Below are 19,672 nucleotides of genomic sequence, written 5' to 3'. Positions count from 1 at the left end.
TGTACACATCACATGATTATTCACAGAGTGAATACATGTTTAGTCTTTTATATAAAGAGGAAAAGCTACTTAGTTCAATGGAAGTGAATTTGCATTTAACCTTCTCAATGGAAAGTGCACATTTAAATGTTATGTTTGATGAATAAGCCAAACATAAAGGCCATGAAGACGCATGTTGCATTAATCAAAGCTACAAGCAGGCCTCACAGATGTGTACACTTAAATTTCTGAGGTATAACAAAGGAGAAGGCACAATTACTTACCCTCTCTGTATTTCCTTGGATCAGGTTAAGACCAGCATAAGTTTTTTGAAACTAAGGGAATGTAATTTTTATCCTAGTCTTTGGGATCAGCCTCCAACGAGGCAAAGAAGAAAGGGAAAAAAAAGTACAACTCACATTTTTGGAAAGCCAGAATGAGCCATTCTCCAGTTTCAGGACCAAGGTTAAAAACTAATCTTATTTTTAATACTATTGCCCTACTCTCTCTCTGCTACCACCTTTGGTTCAGATGACACTTGCAGTGGTATCTCATTGCACTTGCGAGGTGACAAATAAGATTTATGCCTCCACTTCACAGTAAACAAAATACCTACTGACAAACAGGATTTTGTGCATTAAAGAATAAAAAAGGTGAAATCTATTTCCTGATCACTAACATTAAACAGCAACAAAACTAGCTGAGATGTACACAGCTATTACATATTTCTAGAAATACCGTAACTCCTCTTTACCTATATTAACGTGCACCTAGCAGAGTTCCTCCCTACCAACATCCTTTAAACATTCTCCAGATTAACAACTATCCTTTCCTATTCACCACCTCAAAGCTACTTTATCTTAATAGGAGGTATTCAGAATGTGAGTCATTAACAACACTACAAAAGCTTAACTGAAAAAGATGCAAACTGAAACAGCCACAGCAGATACCAAAACCACAGACATATTCCAAGAATCCCTCTATTTGCTTCCCCGCCTTTAAAAGAAAGGCGAGACTTCATCCGTTCATCATACTATGGGTCCACGTGTATTTTACCACCACCATCACTAGAAATGTCATTTCACCACTTACAGTACAGAGGAATAAACAAGTCCCCAGTTCAAAGTAAAAACCACCCTTGATAGCATCTCCCTATTTCTAGCAATCCGTGTTAGTATCTGCATTATGCACTATGGCATTTAAAGCTGCAAGCACCAGGACTGAATATTGCAGGATCTGAAGGCTTCGGAGGTGACAGCTGTTATTCTCAGTAGCCTTCTACTTATAGGTGTTTTTACGTTATCTAGCTTTGACAAAAAAGCCCCAAAACATTGCAAGAGTTTTTCACAGCTGGAAGGCTGGGAGACAACTTTCCTAATCCCTTGGGCAAAAAAGGACTATTTTTTTGCCCATCAAAATTCATAAACATGGGTACACACATTGATTTAGCAAAAGGGGATAAAAAGACAGGAACAGAGGATGATGCAAAATTGCACACTTTGAAAATCTGTGTTGCTGAAGACTGCCAGAAACCAATAACTGACATAGCATAAGCTCAATGGTATCGCCTTAGGTGCTCCTCCCATTCAATAGTGAACTACTAAACCTCCTGGAAAAGAGAACTGAGAGACTACACCTCCTCCAGGTAGACATGACAAAGAATTTAGACGGGTTCAAGGGAACACTCAAGGGGTTTTTAACAATGTCTTATAAGGGTTACTAAAAAAACAAACTACAGTCTTTTGACTTCCCTGGGGCTGCGGAACAGTCAGAAGGTAAGAGAGTACTCTAATGGGGGAAGATGACAGAGGAGGGTATCACATGCAGAAGCTCCTTTTATTTCTCCCTGGGTATCCATCTGTGGTCTCTGGTCAGTGAGAGACTCTTGGAGCCAGACACTCGCTTGGTCTGAACCGGCAGTTAACTCCTACGTCTTGATTTTTAGCTATGCAGGTAAATCTCATCTTTGGGGAGACTTAAGTCAGTCAGCTTTGTGGTTACTATCCATAGCAACAACTCCAGCTCTGTGGAAGAGGTAGACCTGGTATACAATTTCAGAGAAGAGCCGATCTCATCACGGCTTTAACTGCTGGAGAAGGGTACCGGTTCACAAACAGTGTTTCTAAGATAAAAATAGCACCACAGCTTCCTAGCACATGCTCCAGAGACATTAATCACCTGCAGAATCCCAGATTAATCAGCAGCGTGACCTTGGTCAACACAGCAGTGCAACCACCTTGTCATGTTTCAGGGACAGAGCTGTAGCATGTGTTTTTTGTTTCTTAAGCACAACAGGAAAAAAAAAAAATGAAGAGAAACTGGCAGGTATATTCCAAGTGTCATAATTTATAACAACTCTAGTCTTTAACCACAATCTGGATGTCTACAGCATGAGTTTACATTAATATTCTTGCAAATTTTCATTTTACTAAAGCCAGAAAACACAGGCTTACAATCACTTTCAACATCTGCAGCCTTGGCCATGAGCAAGGGCTTCTGGAAAACTGTTCTGGTCTCTGTCAACATTTGTTGAGCAGAACTCATCTACACAAGTTATTTCAACCAAGAAACACAGACGTTGCCTTCTTGTTAGCAGCAGCAGGGCTCCCTAGGTAACTCTAAGAGCATTCAGACATTACAATGAGGATAGGAATAGGAAACCAGTGGAAGAAAATAAAGCAGGGCATTATGTTCAGAAAGGCAAAGTTGTTCTCACTTGTAATATCTAATATTTCAGAAATGTTTGAACAAGCAAGGTTCCTGGTCATGCAGTGAAACAACGACATTGTATGCTAATAAAAGAAGTTGTCTACATACTACTTGGCCAATTTGTCATTAAAAAGCAATAACAACTGAATTTTACGTATAGTCAGATACATATATACAGATACTTATCCTTGCCAGGATAACTGCCTATGACATGAAATACTGTTGTTCAAACAGGGATACAAGGCTAGAATGCAATGTCAGACAATGCCAAGAAACCAAAAGAAGAAAGCTATGCGATATACTTAATGCTTCTTCTCCATGATGTTTAAGTATAATACAAAAGGCCACTGTCCAGTGAATGTATAATTTTTGTATACAAGAAAACTGACAGAAGTGTCCTTAGTTAGCCATGGTTTTTTACTTATATCTGCTTCGGGCAGCATTTCAACTGTGTATTAAAGAAACTAACTACACTTATCTGTCACTTCTTGAAAGTTTGGACTCAGGAGTACTGCACTATTTTAAACACTATGTAAAAAAAGTACAAACAAACATATTTTGAAGAAAGATGCTTTCTACCTGAAAAAAAACAAAACAAGTATTGTTATCTTTAGAATTACAGCTCTTTATTTAACTTGACAACCATGATTGATTTCTCATCTGTTTAGTGAGTGATGAGCTCACAAGGTTGTTATACTTTACACAAAAAAAAAATTATGTGCTAGTAATTCTCCATTCTAATAGCTTAACAAGAACTTGAAAATTATCTGTGATGCAAATGATCTGGAAACAAGTCTGTCTTCTTAATATTTTACTCATTGCCTGAGGAACTACAGGTAGAACAGTTTCAAAATATGCAGAGCTACCAAGAGAATGTACATTTTACATATGTAGCTCCCCTCATAGACTTACTTTATTTTATATGCATGCAAAACAAAACACAAGATTTCTATTGGAAGTGGCAGTTCATTCTTGCACACATTTACAGAAGCTTTGCCAACAAATTTCAGATTTTTTCATTTTATTGGATCCTACCATTACAAGCACTGCTAGTTTCTTAGTGAAGAGAGAACAACACCTAACATTAATGTAGCACACACATAACCTGGGATTTTCATTTTGAACTGTGTTTCAAACGAATACTTGAGATAAGATTGCTTATACTCTTAACTAAAAAGCATTGTTTACCTCCGTGGACATGTAATTTCAGTAGATGCTAAATATGATTCCTATTATCTAAAAAGTTTTGCATACAGAATTCTATCAATACAAGAACTGTAAGAAATCACAAGTACTAGTATTAGCCAAGAAAAGATTTAAGAAATATCATTTAAGGGTTAGATTAAGGATGGCAAAATATGTGACTTTGGGAGATGGAAGAAAAAGGTATCTCCTTTGAAATTAAGAGTGACACTCCTTATTTATCCATTTCTCAGAACGCTTTCTTTCTCCCACATGCTTACCATGAAGCAGGACTGAAACTGGAAAAAACACCCTAGGGTGAGGGAGAAAATGAGAACGTAGGTAGGTGGACTGCCAGTACCAGTTTGGACTAAGAAAACACATTCAGTAGCAGTGGGATAGGCTAGCATTAGGTCTTGTGGGTAAGGCAAGGATTCAGATTAAAAATAGTTAACATACAAATTCAGGAGAAGACCAGTTAAACTAATGGTTGCTGTTACCATCATTCATCCGGCTATGACAATTTATGCTTCAACCAAGAGACGTAAGATGCAATCATCACAAGAAGACAAGGAATGGCAGAAAGCTGATGAGATGAACTGACAGTTGCAACTAGCATGAATCACCTGGATGTTACAAACACTGCTGTCAGTTTGCCTCACATCTTGAGATCAGTAGCAGCAATTAAAGCTTAAGACTGTAACTACTCTTTGAGTTTATATGATGGGTTTTACACATTGGCCCAGAGAAAGGTCAGCTCTAATCTGAATTATGGGCTGCGCTACAAGAAGCCTGTGAATTAGCTTTTTTGAGCTCCAGCTGTAACATAAACAAGGGATAACAGCAAAGGAATTCAGAAGGCCTTGCCACGTACCAAGTATGCTAAACTTAAATGTGGTGTGGCAGGTTGTTGCAAAATTAGAGCTAAGAAGGTCCATATATGGATTTAGGTCTGGGAGTCAGTTCAAAGCAAAGAGCTAAAGAAAAAGAGGGTCAAGAAAATCTGGCAGAGTAACAGGGAGACTGTCTAACAGGGAGGCATCGGAAAAAAAAACAACAAAGAAAAACCACTGGTTTAAAGCTGCAAACACCTGGACTTCACCTTATCCTATACAGATAGCAAGTTCTTGTGCAAGACCAGTGACATTCAACAAATACGACTTAAGTCCCCGGATCCACCAAGTCCCTGTTATAAAGCACGACAGACCTTCCCTGTGGGACTCGAGGAGTCTCCTGCCTGGACCACACCTCTCAGCACACCACATGCCACCCACTGCAGCGGTAATTGGCATTAAAAGTAGCAAAAGCTTACTTTCCCCTTAAAACTGCTGGGCTAAAGCTATAAACACACTCCATTATAAGATCTCTAGAGCAGAATGCTACCATGTATTATTGAATGCTCGGTTTTCAGAATTCAATGCTGCTCTAAAAACACACGGACGTGTTTTAACTACGTTAGTATACAGTTTGCCCCACTTACAGCTGCCAAGAGGACAGTTTTAAGCTGTTGTGTGGTTTCAGCACATCCATCAGCCTTTACGGATGGCTGAATTCAGCCGCCCAATTATGCTTCTTTACAATTACAGTCAAGTCCCAAATGGATGCTGATATTCTTTAACTCTTTGAGCTTTTGGTAAAAATAAAGTTCACATTTACAGAGAAAATAATGGACTACATCCTAATATAATTTCAAACATTTGTTAACCTCTTTTTTCCCAAATTGTTTATGTTTTGCTTCTGTTAAAATGAAACTTAAACCAAATATAACTAATTGAAGAATCTGCAATCTTAGTGATGATACTTTCGCCATTCTCAACACAGCAAAAAAGATGCAGCCATGCAGTTCCTGTACAAGCAATTACAGAATTCCTTGTATTTTATTTTTCTAGCTTTATAATTAAATACCGCACTAGTATGCTAATATATTATATTAGCATAATAGATGCTTATAAATGAAGGGTTAACTCATCCTTCGTATTCACTTTGTTTAATGGAAAAGACAGAAATAGTATCGTAGGCAATTTTTTACACTACACTAAGAGAGAAGGTTAAGCCTTTACTAAACAAAAATTTACTTAGTTTTTCTACTACCTAACAAGGTTTTAAATTTACTTTTATGATTTGTAAATGTATGTAAATTTCTGCAGATTCTCTCAAACAGTCTGAAAACTCATACTTTCAGAGCTACTGTGGACGGCACTTAATTCAGTAACACATGTAAACACTTCCAAGGTGATCAACGCTGTTATCACAACATCAGACCTGTAAGGTATGAGGATTTACTGATCTATTAGTATCTACTGTTTGTACAAATAAGAAACCTTTCACATATAATATTGTTTCTACCAAAGTTTACAATAACAGTAGAGTTACATTAATGAAATACATTGCAGAAACATAGAAGAAAACAGAAAATGAAGACACTTGAAACTGAAAACATCATTTTAAAGATAAATGGAACTCAGCAAAAATCTTTTAGTTAGCTGCATTTTTTTTTAATACAAACACAAGATTATACCTTTGATTTATAACACATAGGAGAAATAACATCACACAAAGAATGTGGATATCACTTTAATCACAAAATACTTTCAAACTTTCAAAAACATAGTCTTCAAAATTGAATGGCAACACAGCCTGTGTACATACAAACATTATACACAACCACGAAATTAAGAATAGATTAGCAATCTTATTAAAACGTCTGTTTTTTCAATGTGTAGTGTTCCCATTAATACAGATTATCACCTACTCCTCTCCCTGCACCAAGGGTAGTGTTAAACACCGAGTAGTGTTAAACAACTATATCCTCCTACAGAAACAAGCATGATTGTTTGTAATTACAGTAAGCAGAAATCTGGAGGTGTTAGATGGCAACATGGATGAAGTACCACAAAATATTTTGCATTCCTGAAGCATTTTACTCCACCATGACCTCATTCTATGCCTCCAAACTGCATCGAAATATTTCCTCCGTTACGTTATCAATATAGACATAGAGCATTTCTCCTTTCTTAAATACCAAAGTCCATCTTCCAGATTCCCTATGGTATATTCTACAATATCTATTATAAAGTTGAAGTGGGAGAAATATATTTTATGAATAAGAAAATCCATTCAATTACATACTAGATCATTGTAAACAGTTTTGGTTTTTTTTTTACTTTGCTTTTGCAGTCCTTATCTAGCAGTCCATTACACACACATTGGCATCAGTAAGGAATGTATTCTTTATCCCTTCAGTTTCCAGACGAAGGATACAAGGCTTTTTAATTTAAAACAGTCAAGAATCAGGCCCACTGTCACAGATTCACTTACTTATTTGTATCGCAAGACTGCTGTGAAGAAGCATTAGGTAAAATATGAAAATATACACGAAAAGGAAACCAAGTGGTCACAGAATTCCATTCTCTACCATTCTTACTGTAAATGAAAATTAATGCTTTTATGGATAAAATCAATGCCCTTACACATAAGGAAATACTCTTGAGACTGACCTCTGTCCTCTAGAAAATGAGAACGCATTCTCAAAAGCAGTCCAAGATGTCACCACAACATATGCTCATATACAAAAACAATCATCCCACACTCATACTACAATAGGAAGGAAAACAAAATAGTCACATTCATTATTTCTCTGCATCAGTCCTTAATTATTTTAAGTAAAATCATACTGAAACTAGAGGTAGGTTATACAGCTATTTACATAGGGAAAGAGTTCTAACATGGATTTGCTGACACGGAAGTTGTAAAGAAATGTCAACTTTGTCTTAGCTAACATTGCACTGATAGTACGCACCTAGCATTAAAACCAGTTATTTTCCCTTCAGAGAAATTACAATAAATAAATCAGATTTTAAAAGAGGAAAAAAGGTGACAGACTTAGAATAATTGATTCTGTTGATTGTGCATGATTTGCCAATTCAAGTGCATACTGCACACACTGCAAGCAATTGCTGATAAAAACCATCTTGCTCTGTAGACAGGGTAGGTGTACTCAAACCACTTGGTAGCATACATACACAAGTGCTGCCGGAACTGCTTCAGATCAAATGATGATCTTAGGGAAAATAAATATGCAGTTTGATTTTAGAAAAATGTTGATATGACTCAATGTATCAGGAACACTTTGATATTAATACATCACTTTTATTAACACATTATTAATAACACCATTGTAAATTTAATGTAATACATGAAAAATGTATTAATAAAACATTTTTTCCTTAAGGTTACTCTACAATTAAATTCAAAGCAGCTTCAATTGTTATGTAACTTCATACTATGCAACAAAAGAGAAGGAAATTCCATATATGTGAGATAATTTTTTTCTCGGCACGTCAATTGCATTTGCTTCTAATAAGAAGCAGGGAGAATTAATTTGGAGAAACACAGGCAACTAATACCCACAAATTAAGTCCTTTATACCTAAACTGTAGAAAGTATGGGAATTTTCTCAGAAACTTTTTATCCAAAAGTTTTCAGCACATTTCAGTGTGAGATCTGTTTCCATTTCTTTTCTCTTGCATCCATTTGAAGACCATGTTTGCACTGTCCTTCAGTGATGCCCACTGATGTTCATTGACCAGATGATGAACTGAGCCACACTATTAAGAAACCATTATAATAAAACATAATTTATTGCAGTAAAAACTTTACAGTGGAATATAAAATTTTGAAGAAATAATAAGTTAAAATGATTTTTTCATATGAACTAACTTCCTTGCCACAAAATCGGAAGTACCTGACAATGTCTAAGCAGCACTGTAACAGTGTCATGGGGGAATTGGGGGAATTACTAAAAGGAGTCATCGTTGTGGGGTTAACCAAAGGTTTTATTAGACAATGATTAAACGGTGGTCAAACCATCTACTACTTACTACGCATCAAATAATTAGTTTATATACAATATACTTTCAGATCTTTTAGAGCATCTCTCATTGTGGACATCAGATGCTGGGTAAGGGATCTGTCAGCCTCCAGGAGGGTAACCTTGAGAGGCATCCCTGCTCATGAAGAGTTCACTGTGCAGCCCCCTGCCGTCCAGGAGAGCTTGGTGGGCTCTGGTGGCTATTTGCAGCATAAAGTGATGGGCTTGTAGTCAAACCACCCTCTGGTGTATGCACAGGTGTGCAACTGTAGCAATTTTTAGTTCCGCCTAGTTCCAGCTCAGACGGGTATCATGGTTTTGGCTCAGAGCGTTACTTCCTAGTAAAATGTGGCTTAGCACAAGTTCACAAGATCTGCACAACAGAGTTGATTTCAGTCGGGCCTATTTGTCAGTGATGTCTGAACCAAAGTGCTGTTAACTCAGTCAGAGTCGGTGCACCGTTGCACACAAGCGGTGACAATCTTTCCGTTTGCTAGCCTGAAAAGCAAAGGTATACAGAACTGCTACTTTTAAAACCATATACACACACATCCCCACCATGTTTTTGATGTTAAAGAAACATCACTGAAAAATCTGAAGACCGATCATTTCTGTTTTATGAAAAAATGTGCTGTGCCTTCCTGCATTTGTACCACAGCTGTCAAATGCCCGACCAATCTTTGTAATAAATAGCTAAGTAATGACAGTGGTGATGCAATTCCCCTCCTCTTGGCTGTGCATTGTGGTTTATTTAGAAAAATCTTAGGCCCTGGGAAATCACTAAGACCGACGTGCCCATTTTTCTGTGCTCTTGTTTCCACCCTCCCAAAGTGGAGGACAGTTAGTGCCAACTGTGAGGGGTTTTCATGCAAAATATGATACTTAAACCAACAACATTAAAGTCAATTGGACTTGTCCATGAAGCTGTAACAAATTACAACAGCTGAGGGGCACAGAACAAAACAAGACCGTCATGCATATTTTGCAAAGGTGGCCATGAAAACAGTAACATTTACATTTCACACCTGGTGAATTAGATCGAAATTGAAAGATTCTAACCTTTTAGTTATGCATTACAGCAAGCTTAATGTAATAGAAGTTTGTTATATCACTTTAGATAGCTACAAGGATCCGTACTCATCACAGAAGAACTATCTCAAACAAATTGTTTCCAAGATTTTTGACACCTCTCCAGATGTCATAGGAATGGATTACCCAGGGACATTTCTTTTCTGTGGATAACAGATATATAATTCTTAGATTATTTAGTTACTGTGTATTTTCTATAGCTTATTCTTATGCCCTACGTGAAATGTAATAAAGGAATATTTTATGAAATAATTTATTATAATTACCCCAAAATTACAGCAAGTAAGTATGCTTGGCTGACAAATCATTAATCACTTCCAAAAGCTACTGTACACTATCCTGTGCAATATTAATACCAATGTCTGCCTTATAAGCTTTGGCAATGTGTATAAGTATCTAACGTACACAATTTAAATACATCTTATTATGCTATTTAAATAGGAATATCAGTTTAATATTCAGTCCTCTTCAAAAGGCAGGCATGAAGTCATACACAGCATATTGTCAGTTAATTGTGCTATTCTAAATAACTACATTTGCAACTTTTAAGTACATTAGTAGTTTTGCAACAATGGTCAGTACTTTCAGAACCAAACTTTGCATTGTTGTGACTTATTTTCACTTGTACCCAATACTAAAACTGAAAAAAAAGAAAAACAACAAACAAATCAAAAACAACCCAAAATTTTGACCTTTAATCCATTGAGTAATTTTGGCAGCATTAATGACATTTTAAAGGTCTTCCTTTTGGGTCTAATTCACCAAAACCTCTTTACAGAATTCAAACTTCTTATTTAGCTGGAAATATTTCATTCACCATGTTACCTAACCGAAGATAAATTTGCTGCTTTTAACAAATTTGAAACAAACCTGTACACTGAACAAATTGCACAGGACAAAGCAAGAAGGCAGTAAGCCTGAAAAGATGTGCTGTCAGATACATAAAGCTGCCTAATTCCTTTTGAGCAAGGTAAATGGACATAAATTAAAAATTATGGGCTATGCTGAACATAAAAATCAAAGCTATTTTGAAAAAACAATCTGGATTTTTCAGCTAAAAATATCTCCCAGTGCCCACCTTCCCTCATACTTGTATTTTGGCTTATTTGACATTCAGAATGCATCAGCTTGCTTCAATAATTTCAGACACCATACATCATAAAACAGCGTCTGTACAGTCTAAAACGTGAATGAAAACCTGGGACAGCACAGCCATATAACCCAGTTACCTGAAACCAGCATTATTTAGTATAAATTATGTACATAAAAAATATATATTAAAAATATAAACATATATAATTAATATATGTGCTTTTAAGAAGGCCCCATAAAATCTCACATATCTAATTAGTTTTTTAATTCAGAGTTTAATACAGTGAACCTTCAATAAATCTGTGGCGGCCCAGATTTGTGACAGACTATAATCTTTTAACATAACAATCACATTTCAAGTGCCATATGACTTTTCAGGCTATTGTCTTCTCCTTATTTATACAAAAACATTTATTGAGTTGAAGCCCAAACCAGAATTAAAGCATCATTAATTTTCTCAACACATGCAACAGAACAAACCAATTCTTCAGTACTTTGAAGATGGTATTTTAGACCTACTGCATGCTATTACTGCCTCTTTTTTCTGGGCACACACTGGAGTAAAAAAGAACTACTGAAAGGAAAATAAAAACCCTATGCGAATTCAACATTTACGTAGTTATTGTAATAAATCATTTTCTCGGGATCCTAAAAAAGTTTTGGCAAGTATGCTGCACTGGAGCCAACTGGAGCTGCTAATAAAAGGCGTGCTGTGCATCTTTTGCTTTCAAAAGCATTCAGTTCAGAATTCTGCAATTATGGTGGCTTGCCACCTGACATCACCAAGAGCCCTACTTAGGCTATCTACCTAAATTAGTCTTATGATAAAGTAGCCAGTCTACAGTCCAGAAGGTAATGTTGTAATGGTGAAAAAAAAATATGTCACGGGTATTGAGAATGCAAGAAATCCTGGATTCTAGTTCCAGGGCACACCCTCTACATAATCTCCAATCAGAGGAAGGTGAGTCTAAACTTGCGTTCATAGTAAGTGAAAACAAAAATAAAGCACGCATGGAGAAAAATATAGCAGCAAGGTTAAAGACCCAGTCATAAGCACCTAAAAATATTATTTCAGGGAATATATGGAAAACAACATAAAAAAGGAAGGCTACCTTTCAGCAGTTGCTGTTGACGAGGCTTCCAACGCATCCTCTTCAGCTTTTAACACCGAGCTTCCATCAGTGTCTTGTTTCACTTGGGGTTCCTTGCAGACATCATCCCCGTGTTTATACTCATCATATCTAAACAAATACGACAAATTTTAACTACCAAAAAGACAGAAGCCAACGTGAAACACATCTGCTTTAAGGTTAGTTTACCAAGAAATCCAGCATAAAACCTGGCAACTTCAGCATGTGAGAACATGTTCAGTGTTTCTCTAAGGGACATCCACCTTTCTATTTGTTCTTTTACAGATATCCTTGACTGACCCCTTCTTTTCTAGACTCTTTCTCCTCCTCTTTTTTTTCTGAAGAATATGCAGTGGGTCTACCAGACCTTCTGGGTGGTGGTGAAGGTAATGATGAAGCAGATGATGACGATACTGCAAGCTTTCAAATGAGACAACTAAATTATTAATATACAAAAATATTACATATTATATACACATATTATACTATATTGTTAATAGAATATGTATAAACTAAGTTAATGCTTTGTAAAACAAACTGTAATATTAATGAACCGATTATGATTTAGAATTATAATCTGCTCTTCACATTCTGCCTGCAGATCAGAGCACTCATAGGATCACAGAATGGTTTGGGTTGGAAGGGACCTTAAAGACCATCTAGTTCCAACCCCCCTGCCCTGGGCAGGGACACCTCCCACTAGACCAGGCTGCTCAAAGCCCCATCCAGCCTGGCCTTGAACACTTCCAGGGATGGGGCATCCACAGCTTCCCTGGGCAGCCTGTTCCAGTGCCTCACCACCCCCACAGAAAAGAATTTCTTCTTAATACCTAATCTAAATCTACCCTCCTTCATTTAAATCCCTTACTTTATCGCTGACGAAGATTCGCCCCACCACCACCTTTCCCATAGGCCCTTTCTCTATTTGAAGCCAGGGGAAGCCAGACACGCACACTTATCTTTTAAAGCTACGTGGCTCAACATCTAGCACGGATATTAAAATAACGAAGGTATGAACCGCTAGCCTGCCTCATATATAAATTAACTGTTGCCGCTGCTTTTGCCTGATTTGCCTCTCGAACAAGGGAACGGCGGCCGGAAAACGAGCGCCATGAGTGCGGCAGGCACGCCGCAGCGCCGCGGCCCGCCCTTCGCGAGGGACCGAGCGGCTCCCCACGCCGCCCCGCTGCCGCCGGGAGGAGCTGAGGCGGCGGGAGGCCGGGCCGCTCGCGCCCCGCCCCGCCCCACCGCCTTCCTTACCCGGGGCTCCCCGCGGGACGCTGACCCGGAAGCGCTCAGCCCGGCCTGGCCCGGTCCGGCCCGGCCGGCTTGCGGTAGGCGGAAGATGGCCGAGTCGCCGGAGGAGGTGGCGGTGCTAGTGCAGCGGGTGGTGAAGGACATTCGCAACGCCTTCCAGCGGAACCCGCACATGTGAGTGGGGACGGGGCCGGGAGCGCTGCCCGCCCACCCGCAGCCCCGTACGTTGCTCCTCGGCCGGCGGCGGCCCCACTTCTTCGCCTTCGGGCGTGCGGGCGGGAGTGTGGGGTCCCCGGCCGGAGCGGGCCGCCCGCAGTGCCTCTCAGGGACGGCTGCCGGGCCCAAGGTCACGCCGTGGGGGACCGCGGGGGCCGGCCGGGTTTTCCCCAGCCGGGGGCTTCGGGGCGGCACCGCCGGGGGCCGGCGGCGGGCGGCGTCCCTCTGCTTCGTCGGGGCAGGTGGCGGGTGCCGCATGGATCCTGTGCCCTCCTGCCGCCTCCTCCCCTCTGGATAATGCCTCGTATCGGCTCCGGGAGCTGGAGTCGCTGCTGGAGGCCCGGCTGGGCGCCGGCTCCGTCAGCCTGCCGGCAAAAATTGCCTCCTCCGTAAAAAACACTCCATTACGGAAACCGGCAAGGGCTCTAAAATCTGGAAGCGATGAGTATCTTTTGGGGGGTTTTGGTTTTTTTTTGGTAACAGATGAGTCCTTAAATGAACTCTGGTGGAATTTGAGGTTTGGCAGCGTTAAACTCGTGGCGTAGTCGGGACGGGACCGAGCTCTGCCTGCCCGGCCCGGCTGGAGCCGGGGTCCGCCCGCGGCCGAGGCAGAGCCTTCTCGCCGGTGGGAGCAGATCGCGGGGCTGAAGCCTTGTACCAACAGCGTGGTTTGATGAATGACACCTTCAGACCTGTCACCTGTTAGTAGAGGTGCCAGTGCTTTCCGTCGTGTGGTGTTTTGAAGGAGACAAACCGAATGACTGTGTAAATACAAACTGCAGTTATTGCTATCTCGTGAGAGTCGGGTTTATCTAACAACCTAGAGGTCAGATAGTCTGTGTTTTCACTTCCACTGCTGACCAGCCCTGAGACCCACACTTAGGTGCTTCCTATATTTCTCTTTCCTTCCCCATCCTTTGTTGTTTTAAGACACAAACTGTTTCAGAAGGCAGTATTTACGTAAAGCCCATATTGGTTATAGCAAATGAGGTAGCACATGATGGATAACAACTTAATATCGTAAGTACAGTGTATTTGTGTCGGTTGGAAACGCTGCAGTCTCTGAGGTGGTGGCCTATTAATCTGTTCCAGAAAATGGTATGCTGAGCAACTACGTAGGAAAATTTTACGAGCCCTTAATTTATCCCTTTGCTTAAAGGAGAGATTAGAATGAATATCCTCATTTTTCTATAAATGTAGTAAGCAACTTGGGTGGGTGGCCAGGTTTTAAAATACAGCATATGGATGCTGTCTAAAAAAGAACTGTGTTTTGCCACGAAGATTCATTTTTAGGTTGTGAGGCATAATGTGCTCTAAACAGCCAGTATTTGTGAATGAATGTTTCTGATTCTTCTTAGTTCCTACTCCTTTGCCAGAATTCTTTATTGGTAGCAATGTTGGAACTTGTGTTTTTGAAGAATATGCTGCTGTTACTGGTTTCTTTCATAGATGCTACCTCAGAGATGAAAGTAGGCTACAAGAGTTGTGTGCTCTGAGACTAATGGACCGCGTCATGCTTCAAGTGAGGAAGCATGAGCTAGTTTACACCCTGAAGTAGAAAAAGCGGCAATTCTATCTGCTAGATTTCTGAACTGCAGTACTTGAGACGGGACTATGCACGGCCACTGTAAACTGCAGGCTCTTTTCTATGATGCCTCTCTGCCTCTAGAGCACCAGGTTGTAGCCATGCTGGTGAGATGTTTTCATGTATCTCGGAGACATCTTGTCTTCCTGCTGGTGGCCAAGACAGCCATAACAAGCTGCAGTCTCTGACAGATGTTATCCTCTTGAATTGAGTGGCCTGTTTGTGGTGTCGCAGATTCAGGTTTGAATTCTTCCGTGTGGTGTCTGCCTGACTCCACTGAAAATAAGGGATCTGCCATGTGCATGGTGTTCCTATTCACATCTCATACTTGTGTCCCCTACTCATCTCTCTTCCGGCACTTGTTATCCCTTGTCTTTGACTGTTTGTTCGATTACACCCTTTGCAGCTGTCAGAATGGGTGTTTTATTCTGGCAAGTTCACAGTTCTGTAGGTTTTGAAGGGGGTGTTGTCTCTGATCAACACTAAAAGCGTGTAAAAATACAGTTTTAGACTAAGTAGAACATTGGATTGTTGGTTCCCTTTTTTTGCTTTAAATTAAATTTGCAGTAAGGCTGTGCATCTTCTTAAGCTGAGCTTACTTCTAACTAAATATACAACACAACATTCTTTTTTTGCCTGGTTTTGCCAGTACCTCCATTTTCTTCGGTCAGATAACTGTGTCAGCATGCTAGTTTTCAGTTTTGTAAGGCTATGAAATTTACTGGCAGATATTTTTACCCAGTATTTCAAGCATAGGTCATATACACAAGCTATCCTGCTGGAACTGAATGGATCACCAACAGTGAGCAGATCGATGCATACTTTCTTTTTGAACTTTGCTGTTCTTTTGCATGTGAAGTCAAACAGTAATAGACTTACTTGTCAAAAAAGTACATTAATTTGGTGGCTGTAATTGGAAAGGTGAACTCTTAGATGGTAGCCCAGCATTTGTGTACAAAATCTGAGAATTGTTTGAAATTCTAAAAAGAGAATCATGTATATGATGCACTGCATGATAAGGAAAAAAATAAACCTCTTTCAGCTCTTTGATTTAGGCCCCCTCTTTCTTGCCTTTAAAATATTGTAAGTTCATTAGCCATATAGTAATTTCATGAGACTTAGTTTAATGTAAAAACACACACCTTTCAAGTGTCCATGCTCTGGATTGTCTTCCAGTATTAAAAGGAGAAGGTGGGTACCCAAAGCTGAAGAGATGTCATGGTAGATCGCAAGAAATGCCTCCTTCCCTAAGAGTACTGTGGTATTGCAGTTTTGTGAAAGAGTATCACTGTCATTTTAAAAGTTTAAAGTATGCTGGCTAGGGTTTGTTTTGGGGAGGGCCAGTGAATGGCTGAGTCAACAGAGTGGGGCTCTTGAAGCAGGTCCTACAATAGCTTGTCAGTACTGTTCTGCCATAGCTGAGGTTTGTACTATGAACCAGGTGTGGATTGTGTGGCTCCACGGTCTCCCAGGTCTCGACTTGCACATCTCTGTTCTCAGCACAGGTCAAAAAAGCTCTGTAATGGCTGCAGACTTCATGACAACCCTGCTAAAATCTTCCAACAAGTTCTAGCTGCTTCCATGGTGTATTTTAGGAATGTGAGTTAGCGTGGGATCCTGTAAATACAGAGGTAATTCATAGGTTTTGGAACGTGACTGTGGTGCTTGCTTTGAGGAAAATAAATGTAAAAGCACCAAATAGCTAAAATTCAAGAGACAATATTAGAGAACTGGGAGATAAATTAAATCTTACTTTCATAGTGGATGGTGCTTCTGATACTACAAAATACCAACAAACAGCAGCCCTCAATTGGTGTCTCCTTCAGTATTGTGAGCAGCTTGCACCTGTCACTTGACCTAAATGTAGGCATCCTCCATCCTGTAGTGAGCTTGGGCAATCCTGTCATATGAACGGGCACATCTTCTGTCATGTGGCCAGGGCAGTTTGCACAAAATTAGGGCTACTTCAGTCACTTCATTTTTAGAAGCACTAATTCAGTGGTGCCTGCATGTGAGTCCTGCTGCAGAAGCTTTCTTCAGGTGCAGGATGGATCAGAGGCTGCAGGCATTCTCAAGCAGTGTCTCCTGAGGTGACAGACCTGCCCCATTACTTACTCCTTCTGCAGATCGGAGGGGCCTTCAGGAGCAGAAATAGATGGTGGTTTGAATTAATTTTTTTGGTTGTGAGATAGTGAGCAGCAGAGAGCTACCAAGATGATTAGGGGACTGGAACACCTCTGTTATGAAGAAAGACTGAGGGATTTGGGTCTCTTCAGTCTGGGAAAAAGATGACTGAGGGGGGAACTTATCAACAGTTATAAATACTTAAAGGGTATGTATCAGGAGGATGGGGCCAGGCTCTTTTCAGTGGTGCCTGGGGACAGGACAAGGGGTAATGGGCACAAACTTGAGCATAGGAAGTTCCACCTAAACATGAGGAGGAACTTCTTTACTTTGAGGGTGGCAGAGCACAGGAACAGGCTTCCCAGAGAGGTGGTGGAGTCTCCAACTCTGGAGACATTCAAAACCCGCCTGGACGTGTTCCTGTGCAACCTGCTCTGGGTGACCCTGTTCTGGCAGGGGGGTTGGACTAGATGATCTCCAGAGGTCCCTTCCAACCCTATGATTCTATGATAGTCACTCTGCCTTAGATAAATCTGCCCTCCTGGTATTTTTCATTGTGAATTCTATTCCTTCTCAGGAACTGAATGCAACATATGATTTCTGAACCACATGGATCATCAAAAACAATACTGAAGTGCTGGAGACAACGTTTCTGCCAAATTTTCTGCCAAGGTTTCTGACAAGCCCTCGTTTGCATCTTAGCAAAAACTGAGTAGTCGCCAGATAAACTTTTTTTGGTTTGCACTGTATCTTGGTGAATTCCATTATGCAGTGGTCTAGTCCTCTACTGATTTTGGCTAGATGAGTGCGTTCTGGAATTGGGGTGTTTCAGGCTGACTTGTCAGCTCTGTGCAGACCCTACCTGTCTGTCATTTTGTCATGTTTAAAGCTGTGTTGTGAAACTTAGCTCACCTGAGTCAGACTTTCTGTACTTGGTAAGAAGTGAAGGTGTGGACGTATGTGTTGGGTTTTTTTCTCTCTTTGCTGTTTACCTTTGGTGGACTGTTTGTAAGCAACCACTGGTAAATTCTTGTGGCAATTCACAAAGTTAATTAGCAAAACTGTGGGTGACTGCATCTTCATTGCAAGTGTGGACCTGTATGTCTTTATATGCAGGGCCAGGCAACGTTTGGCAAGGACTGGGTTTAAGCAGTAAGTACAAACTTCAGTCTGTAAGGTACCATGTGGAAAGAAGCAGACTGGAATGTCATTTTAGGTCTAATCTGACAAGCTTTCTGAAGAGCTGACAGGCTTCCACTTTTCTTGAGTGGAGCAGCAAGTATGAGGATCTTGCTTTGATAACCCATGGCTTGCAATTGATGGGGTAGGAAAATGCTGGTTTTCTCTCTGTTCTCAGATGACCAGGGATGGGTAGGGGACCTGGTTTTCTTCTCTCTGTTCTCAGATGACCAGGGATGGGTAGGGGACCTGGTTTTCTTCTCTCTGTTCTCAGATGACCAGGGATGGGTAGGGGACCTGGGTGTGTGTTTGTAGACAGAGACAAGTGATCTGCAAATATCTTACCTCAAGTTACTTATGCTCTTTTTGGCTTTTGATGTATGTTGCGATGTATGGAAGTTTAAATCCTTTTTCTAGATAAGCAAATATATTCTTAAGCAAGCACATCGCGTCATTTTTGATTACTCTAGTAACAATCCAATGAGGACACAGAACTAAATTGCTACGCTCAGGCCATGTAGTAAACAAAAATAGTTTACAATAATTGGGTTGGGGTTGTAGGCTTGACACTTGGAGTGTGTTTGTAGACCTTGTATTGAGAAAATTTAGGGTGGAGAATTTGCTTTCTATCTGGCATCACAACAGATCTTTTTTTTGCTGCTTGAGATCTGAGGATCTCCCTCCTCAGCAACAAAATTTTCCACTAAACATGAGTCGGTGGCAAAATCATGCATAATGGAAAGTATAAAATAATGTTGCTTTCTCTCCAAACAAGCGCGAATGCTTGACAACCTGTTTGGTTTTAAGAAGCTATTAAAGCTGCTCTTCCAAAATCCTTAGATCCTAAAGAAAGATGAAGAAAAAAGAAAATACGTTATGGCCTTTGAAACTAATCAGCTGAGTGTCTTCTGCTTTGTTTGCTGGTATGAATTTTTGTGGTCATCACTATTTGAAAGACTTGATTAAAGCCTCTAGTACAAAGTTGCTGTTTAATCAGTTTGTCCTCTCTGTCTCAAATATTCCCCCTGTTCAGCAGGCTGCCTTGCATAGGAGAAGGAAAAATGGGACATGTGGAAACACACACGTTGCTGTCTATGTGATTTTTCTTTTGTGCAATCTTTGGTTTCCGAGCAGCTGGTCATGCTGCTGCAGGGCATACCTGGGAAGCTTTGGGTCAGTTAGGTGCCTGTACTGGTTAATGTGTTTTGTTTCCCTTGCAGTAGCAGTTAGCTCCATCGCATCTCCATCGCAAAGCAAGGG

General features: G+C 40.2%; 1 protein-coding gene and 1 long non-coding RNA gene across 5 annotated transcripts in view; one reads left to right on the top strand and one right to left on the bottom strand.

The window, feature by feature from the left end:
- Positions 1-7,940: 7,940 nt before the first annotated feature.
- Positions 7,941-13,228, bottom strand: LOC141736291 (uncharacterized). Of its 2 annotated transcripts, none has more exons than XR_012584932.1 (3): positions 13,005-13,228; positions 12,034-12,162; positions 7,941-9,238 (listed from the first exon to the last, which is right to left on the bottom strand). It is a non-coding gene; the product is annotated as an uncharacterized LOC141736291 (long non-coding RNA). The 2 variants fall into 2 exon arrangements; XR_012584933.1 differs by having other exon boundaries at positions 7,941-8,477.
- A 96-nt stretch (positions 13,229-13,324) lies between these two features.
- The window catches only part of PTAR1 (protein prenyltransferase alpha subunit repeat containing 1), a 32,587-nt gene continuing 26,239 nt past the window's right edge, over positions 13,325-19,672 (top strand). For 2 of the 3 annotated variants that reach the window (XM_074570247.1, XM_074570248.1), the window contains exon 1: positions 13,340-13,482. In XM_074570247.1, the coding sequence (XP_074426348.1) occupies positions 13,397-13,482 (86 nt within the window). In that variant the 5' untranslated portion in view covers positions 13,340-13,396. Of the gene's footprint in view, positions 13,483-19,672 lie in introns of all 3 variants that reach the window. The other variant, XM_074570246.1, reaches the window with a different exon arrangement.

This window comes from Larus michahellis, chromosome Z (assembly GCF_964199755.1).
Source record: "Larus michahellis chromosome Z, bLarMic1.1, whole genome shotgun sequence".
NCBI classification, from domain to species: Eukaryota; Metazoa; Chordata; class Aves; order Charadriiformes; family Laridae; genus Larus; species Larus michahellis.
This window is presented reverse-complemented; position numbering and strand designations above follow the sequence as displayed.